This window comes from Borostomias antarcticus, assembly GCF_949987555.1.
Source record: "Borostomias antarcticus genome assembly, chromosome: 9".
In the NCBI taxonomy this organism is placed as follows: domain Eukaryota; kingdom Metazoa; phylum Chordata; class Actinopteri; order Stomiiformes; family Stomiidae; genus Borostomias; species Borostomias antarcticus.
In genome coordinates, this window is record NC_140242.1 from 3019814 (window position 1) to 3038919 (window position 19106).

The following is a 19106-nucleotide window of genomic DNA, read 5'->3' on the forward strand; positions in this document are numbered from 1 at the left end:
GGGGAGGGGAGAGAGAACGGACTCGCAACTCATCATGAGAACATCTCACTCGGTTAAAATGTGGAGTCGGCCAATCTGCTCCATTTGCTGAAGCGTCTATATTGACCTACAAGTGCACCGTATGGTGTCGTTTTAGGTAGGTTAATATTTGTCAATGGCTTTTCTGCCTAAGCAGTGGCTTTTCTGCCGAAGCACCTGTTCGGGTTTTGCGTAACTCTGTTTTTCCTTCCTAGAATGGGAGATGCGTCGCCTGCTAGTCTGCCTTTGGCTGGTCGCAAATTCATTCGAAGGTAGGTTACGACCATGGAGGTATAATATAACGGTTACGACTAGCCTAGTAAACATGAATAGGCTAAATCATATGACAGAGACACGCAATGCGCTGACGTTGTACTTTTGGTGAATGCCTTGCTTTTTGTGCGTGGCTGGAAGCCAGCGCACCATAGATAGCGTTTGTCTGGTTCATGGATGTATTAATAGAACTGGATACAGCCACTCCATTCACTGGCCGCTATCAACAATGAAGCCCTATTGAACCGCGCCATCTTGGCAAATTTGTAGTCATTTGACTATTTCCGGTGACTTTTATACTTGCGCAGTTGTGCTTTTCTGGCCTTCCGGTGACTTTTGTACTTGCGCAGTTGAGCTTCTCTGGCCGACGCGCGTCCACGAAAAAGTTCACATTTATCTGAAATGTAGACAAACGTTCCCGGTTCTCTCGGCTCTCCCCGCTTTGATTTAGCAATGAAAACCGGCTTGCATATTAACCTTTTTTTGTCAAATATACCCATTGGAGAAATACTTTTTTCATCCAGGCATCTTAGTTTCAACAGGTTAAATATAACTGAACATGTTTCATTTGCTAGTAGATGGTATTCATTCCGTTCGCGATAACGTTATTGCAGCCAGGCTAAATTCCTCCAGGGAGCCAGTGACCGGCGAGTTGAAGAGCTTCACTCCCCGCCAGCAGGAGCTTTGGCCGCGGCTACCGCATCTCGGATAACCCGCTGAGTTCCTGGCTGCTATTTCACACTCGCCCTTGATCAATCCCAATACCGATCCATGGTAATAATGAATCAATCGTTCAGATCAGATCGGCAGTGCTGCATGCATGTTACAACATCATTGTTACCTTTATTAACATAAGCATAGCCTACATTTATCTCTCTAACGTTAGGCTATCCATCTTACACCAGTCGGCCATTCGATAGCTGGAAGCGGTCAACGCCAACGTTGACTGAAAACACCCAAACTCAGTGTATCGTTTCATCTTCATGCTACACATCAACTCCTTTACATTGTATGTGAATAAATTCCTGTTATTCTAAAAATATCCCATTTCTGTCCAGTCCTGGAAAAGGCTAATAGTTGCTGTCAAATGATCACTCCAGTTTATCACCGTATCCCACTACCATTTCAACTATGCACAGGAGGTTGTCTTGTGGTCATTTTCATTAAAAAATGATTAGCCTGATCAGTTTGTTGTATGTATTAAGCCCTTTTTGAGCGTTTTGTGTGTGTGCAGTGTTAAGTGTAAGCTTATGCAGCCTACTCCAAACTTTAATGGTTACAGCAGTCTGAAACTGTGAAAGTCTTCATGTAGGCCTAGTTGTTATTTCCAAGTCTCCAATAGTTTAAGAAAATTCGTTTGGAAACACTACAATATGTGCCTTTAGCAGCTGTAGTAATGTAATAGTTAAATACCTAGCCTACTGTAATTTGCACAGACAGATTCAGTGGTAGTTTTAAAGTATTTATTTATAATAATAAAACAGATGATAATAAAAATATAATAAAAAAAATAATGTGGGGACGCATGGCCATGGAGCACATTACGAGCCATGGAGCACATGTGTGTCATACACTGGGACAGCTACATCCACAATATGTAAAATGAGAGCACAGAACAGACCTACTGAGTGGTTTGGCCTACTTGCCAACCCTCCTGACTTCCGCGGGAGATTCATGAATTTGAACTAGGTTGTGTAGTAGATAGGCTACAATAAATTAGGACAGATGCACATTTACTGAACAGCACAGACAAAAGTCGGACATTAAAAACAATTGCTCCATACACATATATATATATATATATATATATATATATATATATATAATGTTTCACATTTCGTTTTAATGCTTTTAATGTCTAATTTGTAATGCTTTTAATGCCCCCCCCCCCCCCCCCCCCCGCAATTTGGTTTGGAAATGCTCCCTATTTCTGAGGTCCCAAGGTTGGTGAGTATGGCAAGCTATAAGCTATTAATACAAGCATACCGCTCAAAAAGGGCTTAATACATACAACAAACTGATCAGGCTAATCATTTTTTAGTGAAAATGACCACAAGACAACCTCCTGTGCATAGTTGAAATGGTAGTGGGATACGGTGATAAACTGGAGTGATCATTTGACAGCAATTATTAGCCTTTTCCAGGAATGGACAGAAATGGGATATTTTTAGAATAACAGTAATTTATTCACATACAATGTAAAGGAGTTGATGTGTAGCATGAAGATGAAACGATACACTGAGTTTGGGTGTTTTCAGTCAACGTTGGCGTTGACCGCTTCCAGCTATCGAATGGCCGACTGGTGTAAGATGGATAGCCTAACGTTAGAGAGATAAATGTAGGCTATGGTTATGTTAATAAAGGTAACAATGATGTTGTAACATGCATGCAGCACTGCCGATCTGATCTGAACGATTGATTCATTATTACCATGGATCGGTATTGGGATTGATCAAGGGCGAGTGTGAAATAGCAGCCACAAACTCAGCGGGTTATCCGAGATGCGGTAGCCGCGGCCAAAGCTCCTGCTGGCGGGGAATGAAGCTCTTCAACTCGCCGGTCACTGGCTCCCTGGAGGAATTTAGCCTGGCTGCAATAACGTTATCGCGAACGGAATTAATACCATCTACTAGCAAACGAAACATGTTCAGTTATATTTAACCTGTTAAAACTAAGATGCCTGGATGAAAAAATAATTTCTCCAATGGGTATATTTGACAAAAACAGGTTAATATGCAAGCCGGTTTTCATTGCTAAATCAAAGCGGGGAGAGCCGAGAGAGCCGGGAACGTTTGTCTACATTTCAGATTAATGTGAACTTTTTCGTGGACGCGCGTCGGCCAGAGAAGCTCAACTGCGCAGTACAAAAGTCACCGGAAATAGCCAAGTGACTACAAATCTAGCCAAGATGGCGCGGTTCAATAGGCCTTCACTTTAGATTTCGAATCCTGGGGGCTTGGTCTGGTTGCCACCTAGACCTGGTCCAGGGCGATATCCTACAGGTAACGCCCTGTTACTCTCAATGCAATTTGCCTATGAAAGCGCTTCATCGGCCCGGTCGTCCGAGTCTACAGACAAAACCGTTTCGTTACTCACCAAAGATCGGCGCTCTCCGCTTTGTTTAGCGTACTCACTGCTGCCGCCCATGTCGGGGATGATGCATTACATCCTAAAGTCTCTCAACACCATTTAAGATGTAATGCATCATCCCCGACATGGGCGGCAGCAGTGAGTAGGCTAAACAAAGCGGAGAGTGCCGATTCGCCGGTAGAAGAAGACAGTCGATGCGCTGTGGATATAAAACATTTAAGTGTACAAATGCTATCTTTGGTGCGCTGGCTTACAGTCATGCACAAAAAGGTGACGATATGTAAATACTTGGGTAAATAAAAGGCATTGAGAGACTTTCAGTAATGGAAATAGATATTAAGTCATAGTATCATGATATACTGTAGCCTTATGTATTTATTTCTACCAGAGGGAACTTCGGGTGTGGCATTCATATAAAAACATAGAAATATACCAGAACAAGTAGTATACAGTTACAATGGAATTCTTGTTATCACATATCAGTATCTCATTCCAGTTCCTACGCAACTAGACATTTTTATGAGGTCAACTGTTATTGTCTATTGGCAAGGTGTTCAGTTGTTCATGTGTTGTCAGGTTTTGGTCCAGGGTGGGGGGGTGATATGTCAATAGGGGTTGGGGGGGGTGATGTATGCGAGAGCAGTGGAGTGTGTGTGTGGGGGGGGTGATAAATGCGAGGGCAGGGGTGTGTGTGTGTGGGGGGTGATAAATGCAAGGGCAGTGGAGTGGGGGTGAGAGACTGGTCCATGGGGGTGGTGGGGTATCTGTCCAGGGCAGGGGTGTGTGTGGGAGGGTCGGTCCAAGGGGTTTCTTTAGCGATGGTCTCCTGCAGCTGTTGGCTGTTGAGCTTGTGGAAGGAAAGAAACTGTTGTGGAACCTCTCCTTCACGGTCCTGATGCTCGGCCATCTTCCGTCTCTCCGGCGAGATGGTATGAACAGGTGACAGCTGAGGTGGTTGGTGTCTTTTGTGATGGAGATGGCCTTCCTGCAGCTACATTGGTTGTAGAGATTCTTAATGGCTTGGAGCTCCACTCTGATGATCTTCTGATGTGCATCATTGCTGTTACTATGGAATGAGACGGCGCAGTTGCATTATAGGATTGTGGGTAGTGTATTTTCTTCCCCATATGACGGCAATACCGGCAGCTGAGCTGCCCGGCCCCTAATAAATAGCATCCTGACAGGTATTTTTCTTGTCCAGGTGCTCCAGAAAGTGAGGGCCAGTGAGATGAAATCATCCACAGTCCTGTTCGCTCTGTAAGCGAACTGCTGTGGGTCTAGTGAGTCTGATATAATGGTGCTGATGTTTCATCACTAGCTTCTCCAGGCACTTCAGGACCACTGGAGTAAAGAAGCAAAACTTTATTCGTAGAAATGTAGCTCAAAGTGCTTTACAACAGGGAGTGAGTGCCACTGGCCGGTAGTCGTTCAGGCAGGTCACCCTGGTTTTCTTGGGTTCTGGCACTATTGTAGTCACCTTGAAGCACATGGGGACAACCTGCTGTGTCAGTGATGCATTGAAGACGTCTGTGAAGACGGGAGCCAGCTGTTTGCTATCGCTATTGTAAGGACAAGCGATAACAACAATTCCAATCTACCTGTACTGGTTATACATGGTGAAAAAACTTTTTATTCTATTCTATATCCTGCTCACACCCCTCTGTCTCCCCTCAGCCATCCAGGTGATCGGAGGGCGCAGGACGGTGGTAGAGGGCCAGGATGTGGACCTTCCCTGCCATCTGTTGGACTCTCAGGAGGACCTGACTCAAATCAGCTGGCAGAAGCAGACCCGTGAAGACCCAGTGAACCACAACTTCTACCTGATCTCACCCAGAGTTGGGCCTAAGCCTGTCAATGGGGGGTCAGCAGATCAATTCCACTTTATTGGAAGCTTAGCAAACAACAATGGATCTATACAGTTAAGGCGTGCGAGACTGCTTGATGAGGGGACCTACACGTGTGTCTTCACTCTGTTTCCCAGTGGACCACACAGGACTGAGATACCTTTGACTGTCCTAGGTATGGACTTACGTCTTGCCTAAAGTGTGTGTGTGTGTGTGTGTGTGTAGGCGCGTGTGTGTGTGTGTGTGTGCGTGAGTGTGTGTGTGTGCGCGTGTGTGTGTGTGTGTGTGTGTGTGTGTGTGTGCGCGCGCGTGTGTGTGAGTGTGCGTGTGTGATCGGTTAAATGTTGGTGTGTACGGATCAGTTAAATGTTGGTGTGTACCGATCGGTTAAATGTTGGTGTGTACGGATCGGTTAAATGTTGGTGTGTACGGATCGGTTAAATGTTGGTGTGTATGGATCAGTTAAATGTTGGTGTGTATGGATCGGTTAAATGTTGGTGTGTATGGATCAGTTAAATGTTGGTGTGTACCGATCGGTTAAATGTTGGTGTGTACGGATCGGTTAAATGTTGGTGTGTACCGATCGGTTAAATGTTGGTGTGTACGGATCAGTTAAATGTTGGTGTGTATGGATCAGTTAAGTGTTGGTGTGTACGGATGGGTTAAATGTTGGTGTGTACGGATGGGTTAAATGTTGGTGTGTACGGATCGGTTTCATTGAGGACAAAGCGACATTTGAGCTAAACTTGCTATGACAGTGGCGTTCCCCTTTAACTGCTGAGAAACGTATTTCAGCCTCTGTTAATCAAGTGACCGCTTGAGTGTTCAGTTCCCTCAGTGACCCTATACTCTGTTAATACACAACTAAATGCTTGACCAGTGTAAATATACCTCGCTACATAAAGGTTGAAGAAGTGTTCTCTGTTCTAAAACGGCGTCAAATCTTTAGAGCTACAGTTTTAGAACTGAGAAGGCCGTTTCAAAATGAGCTAAGTACTTAGAACTCGTCTTGGCTGTTGTATGTGAACCCAGCTTAACAAGTTGCAAGCAAAAATGATCTAGTCAGTGCATACGCCTATACGATGTGTATAGTTACCATAGATAAAGAAGCACAGCGTTTGGCTGCAACATAAATGCAGGATCAGTGAGCGATCCTTTCACTTGTTTACCTGTGTTTGTGTTTGTTTACCTCCCGTAGTGCCTCCGGTCATGAGTGTTACCGTCGATGCCCCCCCTGTCGGGGGGCATAAGGAGGTTACCGTGGCGACCTGCGTGGCTGCAAACGCCAAGCCTGCAGCTGAGGTCAGGTGGGAGACGGGGGCGTTGGGCCCTCGGTTGAGGACGGTCACCAACTCCACCCTGCATCAAAACGGTACCACAACGGTCATCAGTCACCTGCTGGGGGTGCCAACCAGAGATGCCCACCAGCAGCTGGTACAGTGTGTGGTCACCCAGTCTGCCCTGGAGACGGAGAGGACTCTCCCCTACCAGCTCAACATAGCATGTGAGTGTTCAGTTTTAGATTTACATTACCCAACATCATATTACTCTATAGCCGGATTCACTGTCACCTTACCAAGAACACACTAGCGCATACTGTAGCTACCCAACCACTTACTGTAGATGAACAGTCGGTTCTATGTTCTCAGTTCTTTATCAACAAAGACCCATTGTAATCTAGGTGCATATTCCACCCACACAGATAAACCTCCAAATAAGGCATGCATTGTTACAGCAGCTTGTGTAGAATTTCCCAAGCAACTGGGGAAATTCATTTTTAACCCTCCACTACATCACTGTTCTGCGTTGTGACAGCAATCAATCAATCCATCAAAGCTTTATTTGTATAGCGCATTTCATACCCATAGGCAACACAATGCGCTTTACAGAGAACAAGGGAGGTGGGCATACGTCCCACCCCTACATATTCCAGAGGGAAGCAAAAAAACAGTAATCACCCGGGGGCCAGATAAGTGAGCTGTAAAAATTCTTCCCTGACCCCTCTCAACAAGGCGATCGAGCAAGCTCCAGGAGTATGTTTGTCTACCGGCTAGGAACATTTATAAAGCAATACATTGCATTAAATTACATTTCAGAGTGAGAGAGGCTAAAAGCATCATAGGAGAGATAATATTCTACGGACATGCTACATCATCCACAGTAGACACAGGGGTATCTATCGGACTTCGGGAGGTCTGCTGGTGACAGTGGGGCATCCACTGGACCTGGTTAGAAGATAGGAGGGAGAGAGAGAGGCACTAGGGAGAGGGAAGGCAGAGGGAAGGCGGAGCAGGGTTAGTAGCACATAGAGCCATTCAGACCACACAGATATTGAAACAGGCAACCTGGGGCAAGCTCCTGGAATATATTTGTCTAATGGCTAAGAACATTTAAAGAACAATAAATAATATTAAATTAAATTTTCGGAGCAAGAAAGGCTAAGAGCATCAGGTCAGCAGCCGGTGTTTTGGTCGCCAAGTAGGGTAAGGTCAAGCACGGGCACTCATAGACCTCAAGGGGGGCGAATGACCCTGCCTTTTTCGCCTCTCATAGAGGAGTGACTTTTTTCTGCAGGCCAAACCTTTTTTATAAATAAATTCCTAAGCAAAAGTGTCTATTTAAACAAATGCTGGGGTTTGAAGCCTCGGCGCTACCATTAAATAACTTATCTAGACGCGTTCTGTCCGAGGGAAATTATTTTTACGAGGTAGTCTTCTTCTGTGGTGGTGGCGGTGTTTCAAAGAGACTGCCACCACCACAGAAGAAGACTACCTCGGAAAAATAATTTCACTCGGACAGAACGTGTCTAAATAAGTTATTTAATGGTAGCGCCGAGGCTTCAAACCCCAGCATTTGTTTAAATAGACCCTTTTGCTTAGGTAAGTAAAGTTTCATGTTCATCTGACACTTGTAAATATGAGCGCCTCTCCTAAATAGGCCTACACCGATTTATTTTGACGGCGAAGTGAATGGAGCGGGAAAGGACTGTTGTCTGGCATGAGCGAGCGTAATGCGACCACAGGACTGAGAAGGGCTACGTGTAGCGATGGCTGGTCGGCTGGAGTCTCCTCTTGTAGCCCACGGGGCTCGTTAACTCCAGGTGCACTGATGCCGGGGCTCCCTCAGGATGTGCCCGGTGGTGACGCCCTCCGCAGCGGGGACGCCCCACAACAATTACATTCTATCTGCCCTACAGTATGACTGCTAGTGAGTCCACCAAAACCAGCAGTTAATGTGTAGTTTATTTGTGGATTATTTACAGAACTGTTCTTGTTTGATCACGGACATTGTTACAGTACTGAGAGCAAGGACAGTATTGAGTGTGAACAAACTCTGTTCTACTGTAACCAGTCAATAACCCTGGCAGAGACAAAAGTCAAACGTTTCCTCCTTAAAATATTGTTTGTCCATGACATCAAGCAACAGAAAGTAATGTGTGCAAGGTCCAGAACATCCATGCAGTTATCTGTTTTGGGTTACACCCCTGCACTCCCTGACTGTAGGCTACTGTATGCATGACTACAGTATCTGTTACTCCCATATCATTATCTACAGGATAACTGCCTCTCTCTCTCTCTCTCTCTCTCTCTCTTTCACCCCCCCTCCCCCGCCCTCTCTCTCTCTCTCTCTCTCTCTCTCTCAGATCCACCTTTGTCTGTGAACATCAGTGAAACTTCCCCACAGGTGTTCAAGTGTGTTTCAGATGGTAATCCCACACCGCGCTACACCTGGAACAGGTACTAACTACTTCTGTCTGTACTGTATGTGTAAAATAACTAAGCGTCTTTCTCAGCGTGCTTATTGAAATGTAGAACAACAAACACACTCATCTCTCACACACTTAACAGTTCCTCAAACTGGTGAGCAACGCTTAGGGAGCGTTCTGAATGTATGGGAGGGGTCACTGGAGGAAAACAGGGGAGGGTCATGCTTTTTAGATTTTAGTCCAAGGGAGGGTAAAACACATTTTAATCAAAATTAAAAAGATCAAAATGAAATAGTTTATTCAGCTATCATCTGATCTGTAGCTCAAAACAGTATTTGCGTTCAAACTAGTGCAAAAAATCTACAGTAGGCTACCAAACGTCAAATGAAACCCGTGCCCCTGATCTGAAAGGTTCATGATTCTACTTCAAGCCTGGAGAGTGCGCCTGTATGACGAACCAGAACTTATTTGTTTGACTGTTGTCAGTGTGTTGGTTCGCTGTCACCGATTGTTTTTATCTGTCCATGGTGCTCCAACACCAGATTTAGTCAAACGGGCGGTTTTCCAAGTGCATCATTTAAATCAGGCGTCAGCGAAAATTCAAAAGTGAATTTCACTGTTGCTGGTCGTTTTTAAAGCTGCGTGCTTTCACTTATTTCATTCTCTACTGACATTACCATGTATAACGTAATCAGTACAATAAGCAAAATGGGGACTCAAAAACAGAAGACACGTGAGAGGAATCAAACAAACTGAGCTGCTGACCACTGCCTCACACGGCCACCAACCGTATGAATGACTCGATTTTAAGTTGTTTTCTTATTTTGAGTAACACCATATTCAAATTTATATTTGGTGGGGGAGGGTCAATCTTTTTTTTTCAATCACTTGGAGAGTGTCTTTGAAAAATATATTTCTGTCAGATGGAGGGTCACGCCTTTTTCTTTCTGAGCACTCTGAAGTCCTCCAGTGACCCATCATTCTAAATAGTGAACAGTCCCTTAGCACCTTTTCAGAAGTAGAATAACTAGGCGCTGCCAGTTTGCTTAGTCAAAGTAGGATGGGTTTATCCTCTGTACTTCACTGGAACTGCAGTTTTCTGCTGCTCTGGAACTGTAGTTTTCTGCTGCTCTGGAACTGTAGTTTTCTGCTGCTCTGGAACTGTAGTTTTCTGCTGAACTGGAACTGTAGTTTTCTGCTGCTCTGGAACTGTAGTTTTGGGGGTTGTTGAAGTAAACAGAGACGACTTGTCCCTTCAGACTGCTGGTCAACTTCTGTGTCATCCATATTGTATTGTGGCGTGGAAACACACACACTTTCACACACACACACACACACACACACACACACACACACACACACACACACACACACACACACACACACACACCCACACCAATAACCCTGGTGGAGGGTCTTTAACTCTCACACATTTCACAGTTCTACAAACCGGTTCCATCAGTTGTGTAAATTAGCACTATATTAGCACTGAATTATTTCTATGTATTTGTGTAAATTAGCACATTGTATAATAAGTAAATGAGCACCAGTGTGCTTAGTCAGAGCATGGCGTAGGCTCTCTGCTGTGCTGGTACTTCAGGGACTTGGTGTGCAAGTAAAGAAAGCAGACTTAACATTTCATATCACATGTACCCAATCTCTCTCTCTCTCTCTCTCTCTCTCTCTCTCTCACTCCTCTCCTGCAGAGTGGGTCAACCGTGGCCGGCCTCTGCAGTAAGAGAGGGAGACAGTCTGACCCTCCACCTCACCCCTGACCTCAACGGCCTCTACGAGTGTGAGGCCTCCAACAGCTACGGAACATCAACAGCCTCTCTCTATGTTCACCTGGCCTCAGGTGAGATATCTCTCCATGCACATACTACACACACACACACACACACACACACATACTACACACACACACACACACACACACACACACACACACACACACACACACACAATAATTCTGGCTCATTTATGATTTATTGTACCCAGGATTTATTGTCTATTAATGTGCATTGTCCCTGATAAATAAACCAATAAAATAAAAAATAAAACACACACACAAACACACACACGCACACACACACACGCACACACAAACACTATGCTGGCTGGAATCTAAGAAAAGATACTATGGTCTAATATCGGTGCTGTCTATGTCTATTTGTTTATTTAGTCGGGACAATGCACATTAATGGACAAGTTTACATACACAGAGCTCTATACAGTATATGAACAAACATGTAAATATGCCAGATTTAGCTATTAGCTCATTCTGCAGTCCCCAAACATACAGTAAAATAAAATACAATACATACAATAAAAGACATCTAGTACAAATAAAATAAAATAAAAACAGTTGTAAATACAAGCATTTAGAAATATTATACGTGTCGGGCATTTAGTGAGGGTATTGATTGCTCAACAGCCATTGTTTGAGCTGCCTTGTGAAGCAGCTGAAGGTGGGTCTTTCCTGATGTGAGTTGGGACATTGTTCCAGTTTGCACATCCTTTGATGAGCAGGGCATTCTGGACAAAATAGTTTTCCTATGCTGAATTTCACAATGACCTCTACTGGCAGACCTGGTGTGAAGATCAGAGTCCCTTTTGTTAAAGAATTCCCTCAGTGGAAGGGGGTGTTGGCTTTTGGCGTTTTTCTTCTTCTGTTGCTCTGCGTTGTGTATTCTTTTTGTAAGCCTTGATAAGAGTTGCAGCACCATCTAATTAGGACCCACGATGTTAAAAGCCTTCTTGTTGTGATAGTTATTGATGAAATCACCCAACACGGGACTGGAAACGGCGACAGATGATAGATTTATTGGAGATGTGTCAATAATACCCCAGAGGAGAGGCCCCCCCTGTGGCCTAAGTGTGACCTCTTGACACCCACTACCCTGAACGGCCACAGCAGCATCAGCTGTCTCCTTCTATCCCTTCCACTGCACATTCCAGACTGTTTACATGAGCACAAAAACACACAAACAAGCATTACATTGACTTTGAGACTCTGTGGACTTTTACCTATATTCTTCAGGGGGGGCATACCAATCAGACATTTGAAAACAAACCATAGCCTACATATAAAAAAATAAAAAATAAGTGAAATTTCCAAAACTCAAAGTTACGTTTAGCCAAGATGTTGCAATGATGATATGATGGGGGTTTTCTGTCGAACACTTTGATGGCTCTATTGAGGAGCTGTTCAACTGGCTTCAGGACAGTGACGCCTGCAAACCACCAGTTTGTAAAGCAGTACTCTACGTGAGACAGAATCATACAATGTAAATATGGCAGCATCAGAAGTTAGGAAAGGTCTAATTTGCCTGAAATTTGAAAGGTTGAATTTGATTGTGTTAACCACCTTTTTTGAATGTGAGGTTGGAGTCTAGTATGACTCCCAGGTATTTAAACTGAGTTACTAATTCTAGTTCCTCTCCCCCGAGAAACACGTTGGAGCTTGCTTCCTCAACTGGTCGTTTAGTGAATGATATGTGAACATAGATGTGTTACTTAACCAACATTGCACTTTGGTTAGAACGTGTGTGAGCTCAGCTGAAACCGGTTCCTGTGTGTTGTCGTGGGTGAAAAGGACCGCATCATCGGCGTACATCTGGACATTGATGTTAGGACAGACATCTGGGAGGTCATTTATGTAAAGGGAAAACAATATGGGCCCAAGGACAGATCCTTGTGGGACCCCCACAGAGGAGCTGAGATAAGGGGATTCGACACCGTTGATGGCGACAAATTGCTTTCTGTCACAGAGGTAGGATTTAAACCACTGGATGGTATCAGTGGAGAAGTTGAAATATGATAGCTTTGTCAACAATACCTGATGATCAACGGTGTTGAATGCCTTCTTAAGGTCCAGGAACAGAACCCAGCTCCCACATGGGGGTTCCTGTCCAGCAGACACTTGACCTTTTCAGTAACCAGGCAGTTGGCAGATTCGGTGGAGTGGTGTGCAGCACGGAACCCAAACTGCATTGGGTGCAGTGGTGTGGAGCCATTTTCAAGATGTTCAGTTAGAAATGTTGCAACCCATTTTGCAACCCATTTCTCAACAATCTTCGAATCTTCGACACTCTGGTGCAAAGCAATAAGCAAATACTTAGAACAAGTCCTGAAATATCAGTGATTGCATATCTTGTGGCTAACATGCAAACCAGTAGGTTGCGTATACTGATGATCTTATCTCATCTCTCAACAGATAGGATGAGTTTCTGAAAGTAATGTGTGATATGATCATATGTTTATGAGAAACAGCATGACCTCCAGATGTTCTCATGTTTTTTTCACAGATCCAGCTGTGTGGCCTGTCTGTATGGTACTCATACAACATGTTGTATGTGAAAAGAATACAAGAAAATAATAGCATAAAATTTTTTAAAAAAAAATAATATAACTTTTCTTCACCTATAATTTCAAGTGGACCAATATAATTGTCTTCCCCCTGTCCTCTCTTCTCTCAGGGTCCTCTCCTGCGCTCTGGGTTCTTCTGGGGATGGGAATAACTCTCTGTCTGGTTGCTGCTGCTGGCCTGGTGTGGTACTGGAGGAAACATGGAACTCTGCCCTGGTAAACTCAGACTTTTACTCAACTGCATGGTAAACTCAGACTTCTACTGCTCTATCAGTAACAACTGCATGGTAAACTCAGACTTCTACTGCTCTATCAGTAACAACTGCATGGTAAACTCAGACTTCTACTGCTCTATCAGTAACAACTGCATGGTAAACTCAGACTTCTACTGCTCTATCAATATCAACTGTAAGGAAGTGACATCCGCACACCTGGTCGTATCTCGCTGCAGGTGCAAGATAAATTGTTTAGAAAAGTGTGAGAAAAAGACAACCTTTGAACTTTACTACACACACAGTCAAGACAAAATACAGGATGGAAATTCCCTCTGTTTGCTTTGTCTGTGACCTTCTGCTCGGCAGATTACATTGTCTCGTTGTATAAACAGGCCGTGTTTACAGTTGAACGCTCTTCACTCAACACTACTGTACCTGGAAGCACATAAGCAGATACAAGCATGATAAGCAGGTCACTTACTACACTGTAGAACATTATAACATTGTCAGGTTCTAATCAAATCTATTCCTATTTCTTAATCTATTTTTATGTATCAATTTATTATACTGTATACTGTATGTCTTATGAACATGCGCCTAATGTTAAAATCAGATTTGAATTGGGATCTATTGGTTTTACTTTCTAATGCATATAATGTATTGTTTTTCCCTGTTCTTCTGCTCAGGAGCTCGGCCATGGCACCCCAGGTTAGTCACTAGTTAGTATCTGGCATCACCTTCACCTCCATCTGATGAACATGAGCCTTGTTTATTAAATGGACTGTGCAGACAGCAGTGACTTCAGCGTCTACTACAGTAGGCCTATAGCTAATTCATCATAGTTCCTGTTGAAACCAATGCATGTCACCATTTAAGCTAACTCCATGTCTGTCTGACCACAGGGTGGACCTTCTACAGCCAGACATAAGGAGGAGGAGGAGAAGGAAACATCGATGCCCTTAGAAGAGAATTAAGCATCATGATTTACAGGTAAGGACAATCACTGAGCTATGAATATGTTATGTAAGGGATAGTGTTGCACGGTGTAGAAAAGTACCGCGATACTCTGTCGTCAAAAACGGTACAATACCCAAATTTAAAGTATCGATACTTTAAGAAAAACAGTGTTTTAATAAGAGCCGTATATATTGAGTTGCGTTCATGCAACAGTGAACCCGTGTTTTTTTGTAAGCTAATAGCGCTCTGCATCTCTCTCCCAAGATCCCCGAGTCGCAGGGCAGTATATGTGTGTGTGGGTGTGCGCCAAGCCCCCAAGATACGAAATCTAAAGTGAAACCCTATTGAACTGCGCCATCTTGGCTAAATTTGTAGTCATTTGGCTATTTCCGGTGACTTTTGTACTTGCGCAGTTGTGCTTTTCTGTCCTACGCGCGTCCACGAACAAGTTCACGTTTATGTGAAATGCAATGAAATGAAAACCGGCTTGCATATTAACCTGTTTTTGTCAAATATATCCATTGGAGACATTATTTTTTATCCAGGCATCTTAGTTTTAACAGGTTAATTATAGCTGAACATGTTTTGTTTGCTAGTAGATGGTATTCATTCCGTTCGTGATAACGTTATTGCAGCCAGGCTAAATTCCTCCAGGGAGCCAGTGACAGGCGAGTTGAAAAGCTTCACTCCCCGCCAGCAGGAGCTTTGGCCGCTGCTACCGCATCTCGGTTAACCCGCTGAGTTCGTGGCTGCTATTTCACACTCGCCCTTGATCAATCCCAAGACCGATCCAGCAAGGCTGCTGCTTTATCAGAATGTACTGTTGACCGTGTATTTCAAAGATGCACTGTTCTTAACTCTGCTTCCTCCTCCAGAAGGCGGAGAGACATGACGGTGTCGACATAGTGGAGGGAATCAATAGATATTCCAAATCAATAGATACTCTCAGATATTCTCCTCTCTCACCCTGATTCTCTCCTGAAACTGAAGCAATTGAATGAAGGAAAAGACAAGAACACACCCCAGTGTTCGTTTGTCCTATTTGAATGTTGCACTCCACTAGACTGTTGGGTCTATACGGTAGATGAAGATGGATGGAAGATATTTCATTCTGCATATGTAAGATTTGAAGATGTTATGCGAGTATCAAGAAGAAAGAATTATGGGGTTGACATTTGTAGATCTGTTCCAGATTATCCTCAAGGTATCGTGTTTAACTGCTCTATGCACCTAACCAAATAAGATAAGTCAATTGGACAGAAAAAGAGACATCCTAATGAAGCTATTAGTATCGTCAGAGACCTTGCATATAGAATGAACTACGCTAACTGTTGGTTTTTTCAAAATGTACCTCTTAGTACTTCTGCACCCATATTTTACCCAATTCCTTTAACCCAAGCAGATAATTACATCATGACTGGCAAGGTTTAGCTACTCATATTTCCTACACTCCTGAACAATACTTTGCTTGTCATTTTCATGGGAAATAAAATTAGATAGACTAGGTAACTCCTATACAGGGATTGAAGAGGCTATTCTAAACAAATTAACACTAGAGGTTAATGAGAATCATAAACCTAATAATTTCTCTCACCTTGTTCTGTTCAAGGTTACGCAGTTTTCTGAAATAGCCGGACCAAGGGTAAATTCATAACTCACAATATTCAAGCCAAGTAGATAATCATACACTGAATACTAGGTTAGCTTGTACCACAGTTCCTTAGAGGAATTCTACTATTTCTGGATTAAAATATAAAATTGTTGTTAAAGCCTAACAGAATTGCACCCATAGGCTGAACTTCAAAAGCGAGTTAAACAATTTGAAGTGACTTCTTCAATATGTCACAGCATGTATTGAGATTTTCAGATAAACACACAGATTAGGACAAATTAATGATCTAAGCCTATTTATGAGATGTGAAATTAAGGTTCAGAGAGCCATTCCAAATGGCCTATTTTTGATCTGTAGGGAAACGGCTTATTCAACTTTAAATTGCAACAGTGTAATATGGATGTTATCTTGCTCATTTAACTCCCATGATTCAGAAGCGTGATCACACTCAGATGCAGGTAATTCATCAGCAATCAAACTCTAGACACCATAGAGCTATCTCAAATTGTATTTATTTTAAATTTTTAAAATGTATTTATTTTCGGTGTATTTTTTCCTAACTATGGCATGTATAACACCCAGACTGAACTCATGATTCTCTCCGCTGTCTTTGGCGGACCACTTGAATGCATCGGACAGAAGTAGGCCTAAATGAAATGAAAAAAGTTGTGCTACAAAATAGGTTTGCCTTAGACATGATTCTTGCCAGTAAAGAAGGAACATGTGCGATTGTAAATTCAGAATGCTGTTCGTTCATTTCAGATCCAAATGCTACATTGAGTTCCATGAAGCAAACAAGAAAGGTATTCAGATCTTAAATAATGTTCCTAAATGGAATTATTGGAGAATCTTTGATAATGCTTTTTCAAGTTCAGGAAATATTATCAGATCTATAGGTATCATTTTTATCATCATTAATGTCATTATTTTCATCATTATTATTTTAGAAACGTTCTTAAGTGTATGGGGAAGTGTTTAACTGCTGTTACAGATATGTCTATGCTGCCTTAATGATTATAGAAAAAGTTAAATTTACTATTAATTCAATTCAAGACCTTAATAAAGTGTGTGCCATTGATATTGGGGATTTGGAATATTTTGATACATAATCTGATGTTTCTAAATTGAATTTAAAACAAAGAAAGAGGTTTTTTCCCACTCACTCATGAATGTGAAATGTGTATTAGATTAGTAATCATGTTATCTTTTTACCTTGCTTATGCCAAAATTTGTGAGGAGTTTTGGTACATGGTTTGCATGTGGGAAGAAAATAATCTTGAGTTTATGAGTTTGTTAAAGGAGAATGCTCGGTTTTGACAACCTGGACCTTATTTACGGCATATTATAAGATGTTTCACTCACCGAGAGAACTTTGGTGTAATTCGGAGGCCTGTAGATGAAATTTAAAATCCAGCGCGAGCCAAGTATATGCATGTAATGGCGGCGGACGGGGCACTGAGAATGCAGCTTGGTGAGTGAGAAAGCAGCTCTCGGTGAGTGAAACGTCTTATAATATGCCGTAAATAAGGTCCAGGTTGTCAAAAACGAGCATTCTCCTTTAATCTTTATTATGTTCCACCTAGTTGAGAATAGGTTACTTCCTTTCCATATGTGTAGAATTAGGTTTTTACCAAATCGTTAGATTTTTTATTAGGATATTTAATAATTTGATTATCCACATTGTTGATTCTTTCTTTCATTTTTTATAGTTGTTGATGTTTAATCCAAAAACTGGACTTTTTTTGTGTGAATGAAATTCACGTCTCACCACTGTGTTTTGTTTTCCTACTTCACTGTTGTTCTAACTTTGTAGTTTGTTCCTCTAGAATCAGTCTGTTAAAACTACAAATTGTTCCTGTGTGACATCACTTCCCTGTCCTCTTCATCCTGAAACTATGTCACTTCCTTTTTCACGTTATAAACTATCGCTTTCGTTCCCCAGTCACTCACTCTTGCCTGGATTCACTTCCTGTGCTCGAGTCCGAATTTGCAAATCGTAACATAGAATAAACTTATCGTCTTTGTTTGAAACCAGCTTGACCGACCACTCAGCATGTTCTTTGAAATCTAAACTAAGATTTTTAATTTACAGTTGTATGAACTGTGCATTGATTTAGAACATGTTTGATGCCGGGCGTATATACCGGGCGTTGTGGAGAAATAATGTATGCCTCTCGAATGGTCATGACCGAAAGAACGAGATCACGGATACAAGCGGCCGAAATGAGTTTTCTCCAGAGGGTGGCTGGGGTCTCCCTGAGAGATTGGGTGATAAGTTCAGTCATCCGGGAGAGACTCGGAGTAGAGCCGCTGCTCCTTTGCGTCGAAAGGAGCCAGTTGAGGTGGTTCGGGTATCTAGTGAGGATGCCTCCTGGGCGCCTCCCTAGGGAGGTGTTCCAGGCGTGTCTGGCTGGGAGGAGGCCGCGGGGTCGACCCAGGACCAGGTGGCGGGACTACATCTCCGCACTGGCCTGTGAGCGGCTAAAGATTCCCCAGACAGAGCTGGTTGATGCTGCTAGGGAAAGGGATGTCTGGGGCCCCCTGCTGGAGCTGCTGCCTCCGTGACCCGACCCCGGATAAGCGGATGAAGATGGATGGATGGATGGCCTCTCGAATGCGTCTTGGCCAATCACAATTGAGTATTCACACAAGCCGTTGTATAATTAAGCAATAACACACTCTAAGCCATGCTATATAATGAATATCAGAACGGCTGTGCTGTGGTCGTTAGGGCCAGCAGCCATTCTAATATTCATGATATAGCCCTGCTTTGAGTATGTTATTGCTTTTATACATCAGGTTACATCATCGGGAAAAACAATATGATAAATACAGACTATTTTATTGTGTTTTATATCGATTTTAGTGAACTCTCGATTTTAGGAAAATTATTTCCTAAAATTCTCTTGTCGCTATGGAGTTTGAAATGGGGCCGTGTCTCCGCTCACTGTGTGGAATGGGTGTGTCACGTGAGGCTGAATAACGCCCCTCCCCCCCCCCCCCCCTCAGGTCCTGTAATAATA

The 19106-nt window shown here is 43.0% G+C and overlaps 1 protein-coding gene across 2 annotated transcripts; it reads left to right on the forward strand.

The window, feature by feature from the left end:
* On the forward strand, window positions 1–18019 carry LOC311312792 (nectin 1a-like). Of its 2 annotated transcripts, XM_084442796.1 has the most exons (10): window positions 1–136; window positions 234–290; window positions 5056–5400; window positions 6424–6729; window positions 8869–8962; window positions 10638–10786; window positions 13410–13515; window positions 14201–14222; window positions 14417–14504; window positions 15347–18019. In XM_084442796.1, the coding sequence occupies exons 2-9, from the start codon at window positions 242–244 to the stop codon at window positions 14486–14488; spliced, it is 1143 nt and encodes a 380-aa protein (XP_084298922.1). In that variant the 5' UTR covers window positions 1–136; window positions 234–241; the 3' UTR covers window positions 14489–14504; window positions 15347–18019. The 2 variants fall into 2 exon arrangements, with proteins under 2 accessions (XP_084298922.1, XP_084298923.1); XM_084442797.1 differs by lacking the exon at window positions 5056–5400.
* Window positions 18020–19106: the final 1087 nt, after the last annotated feature.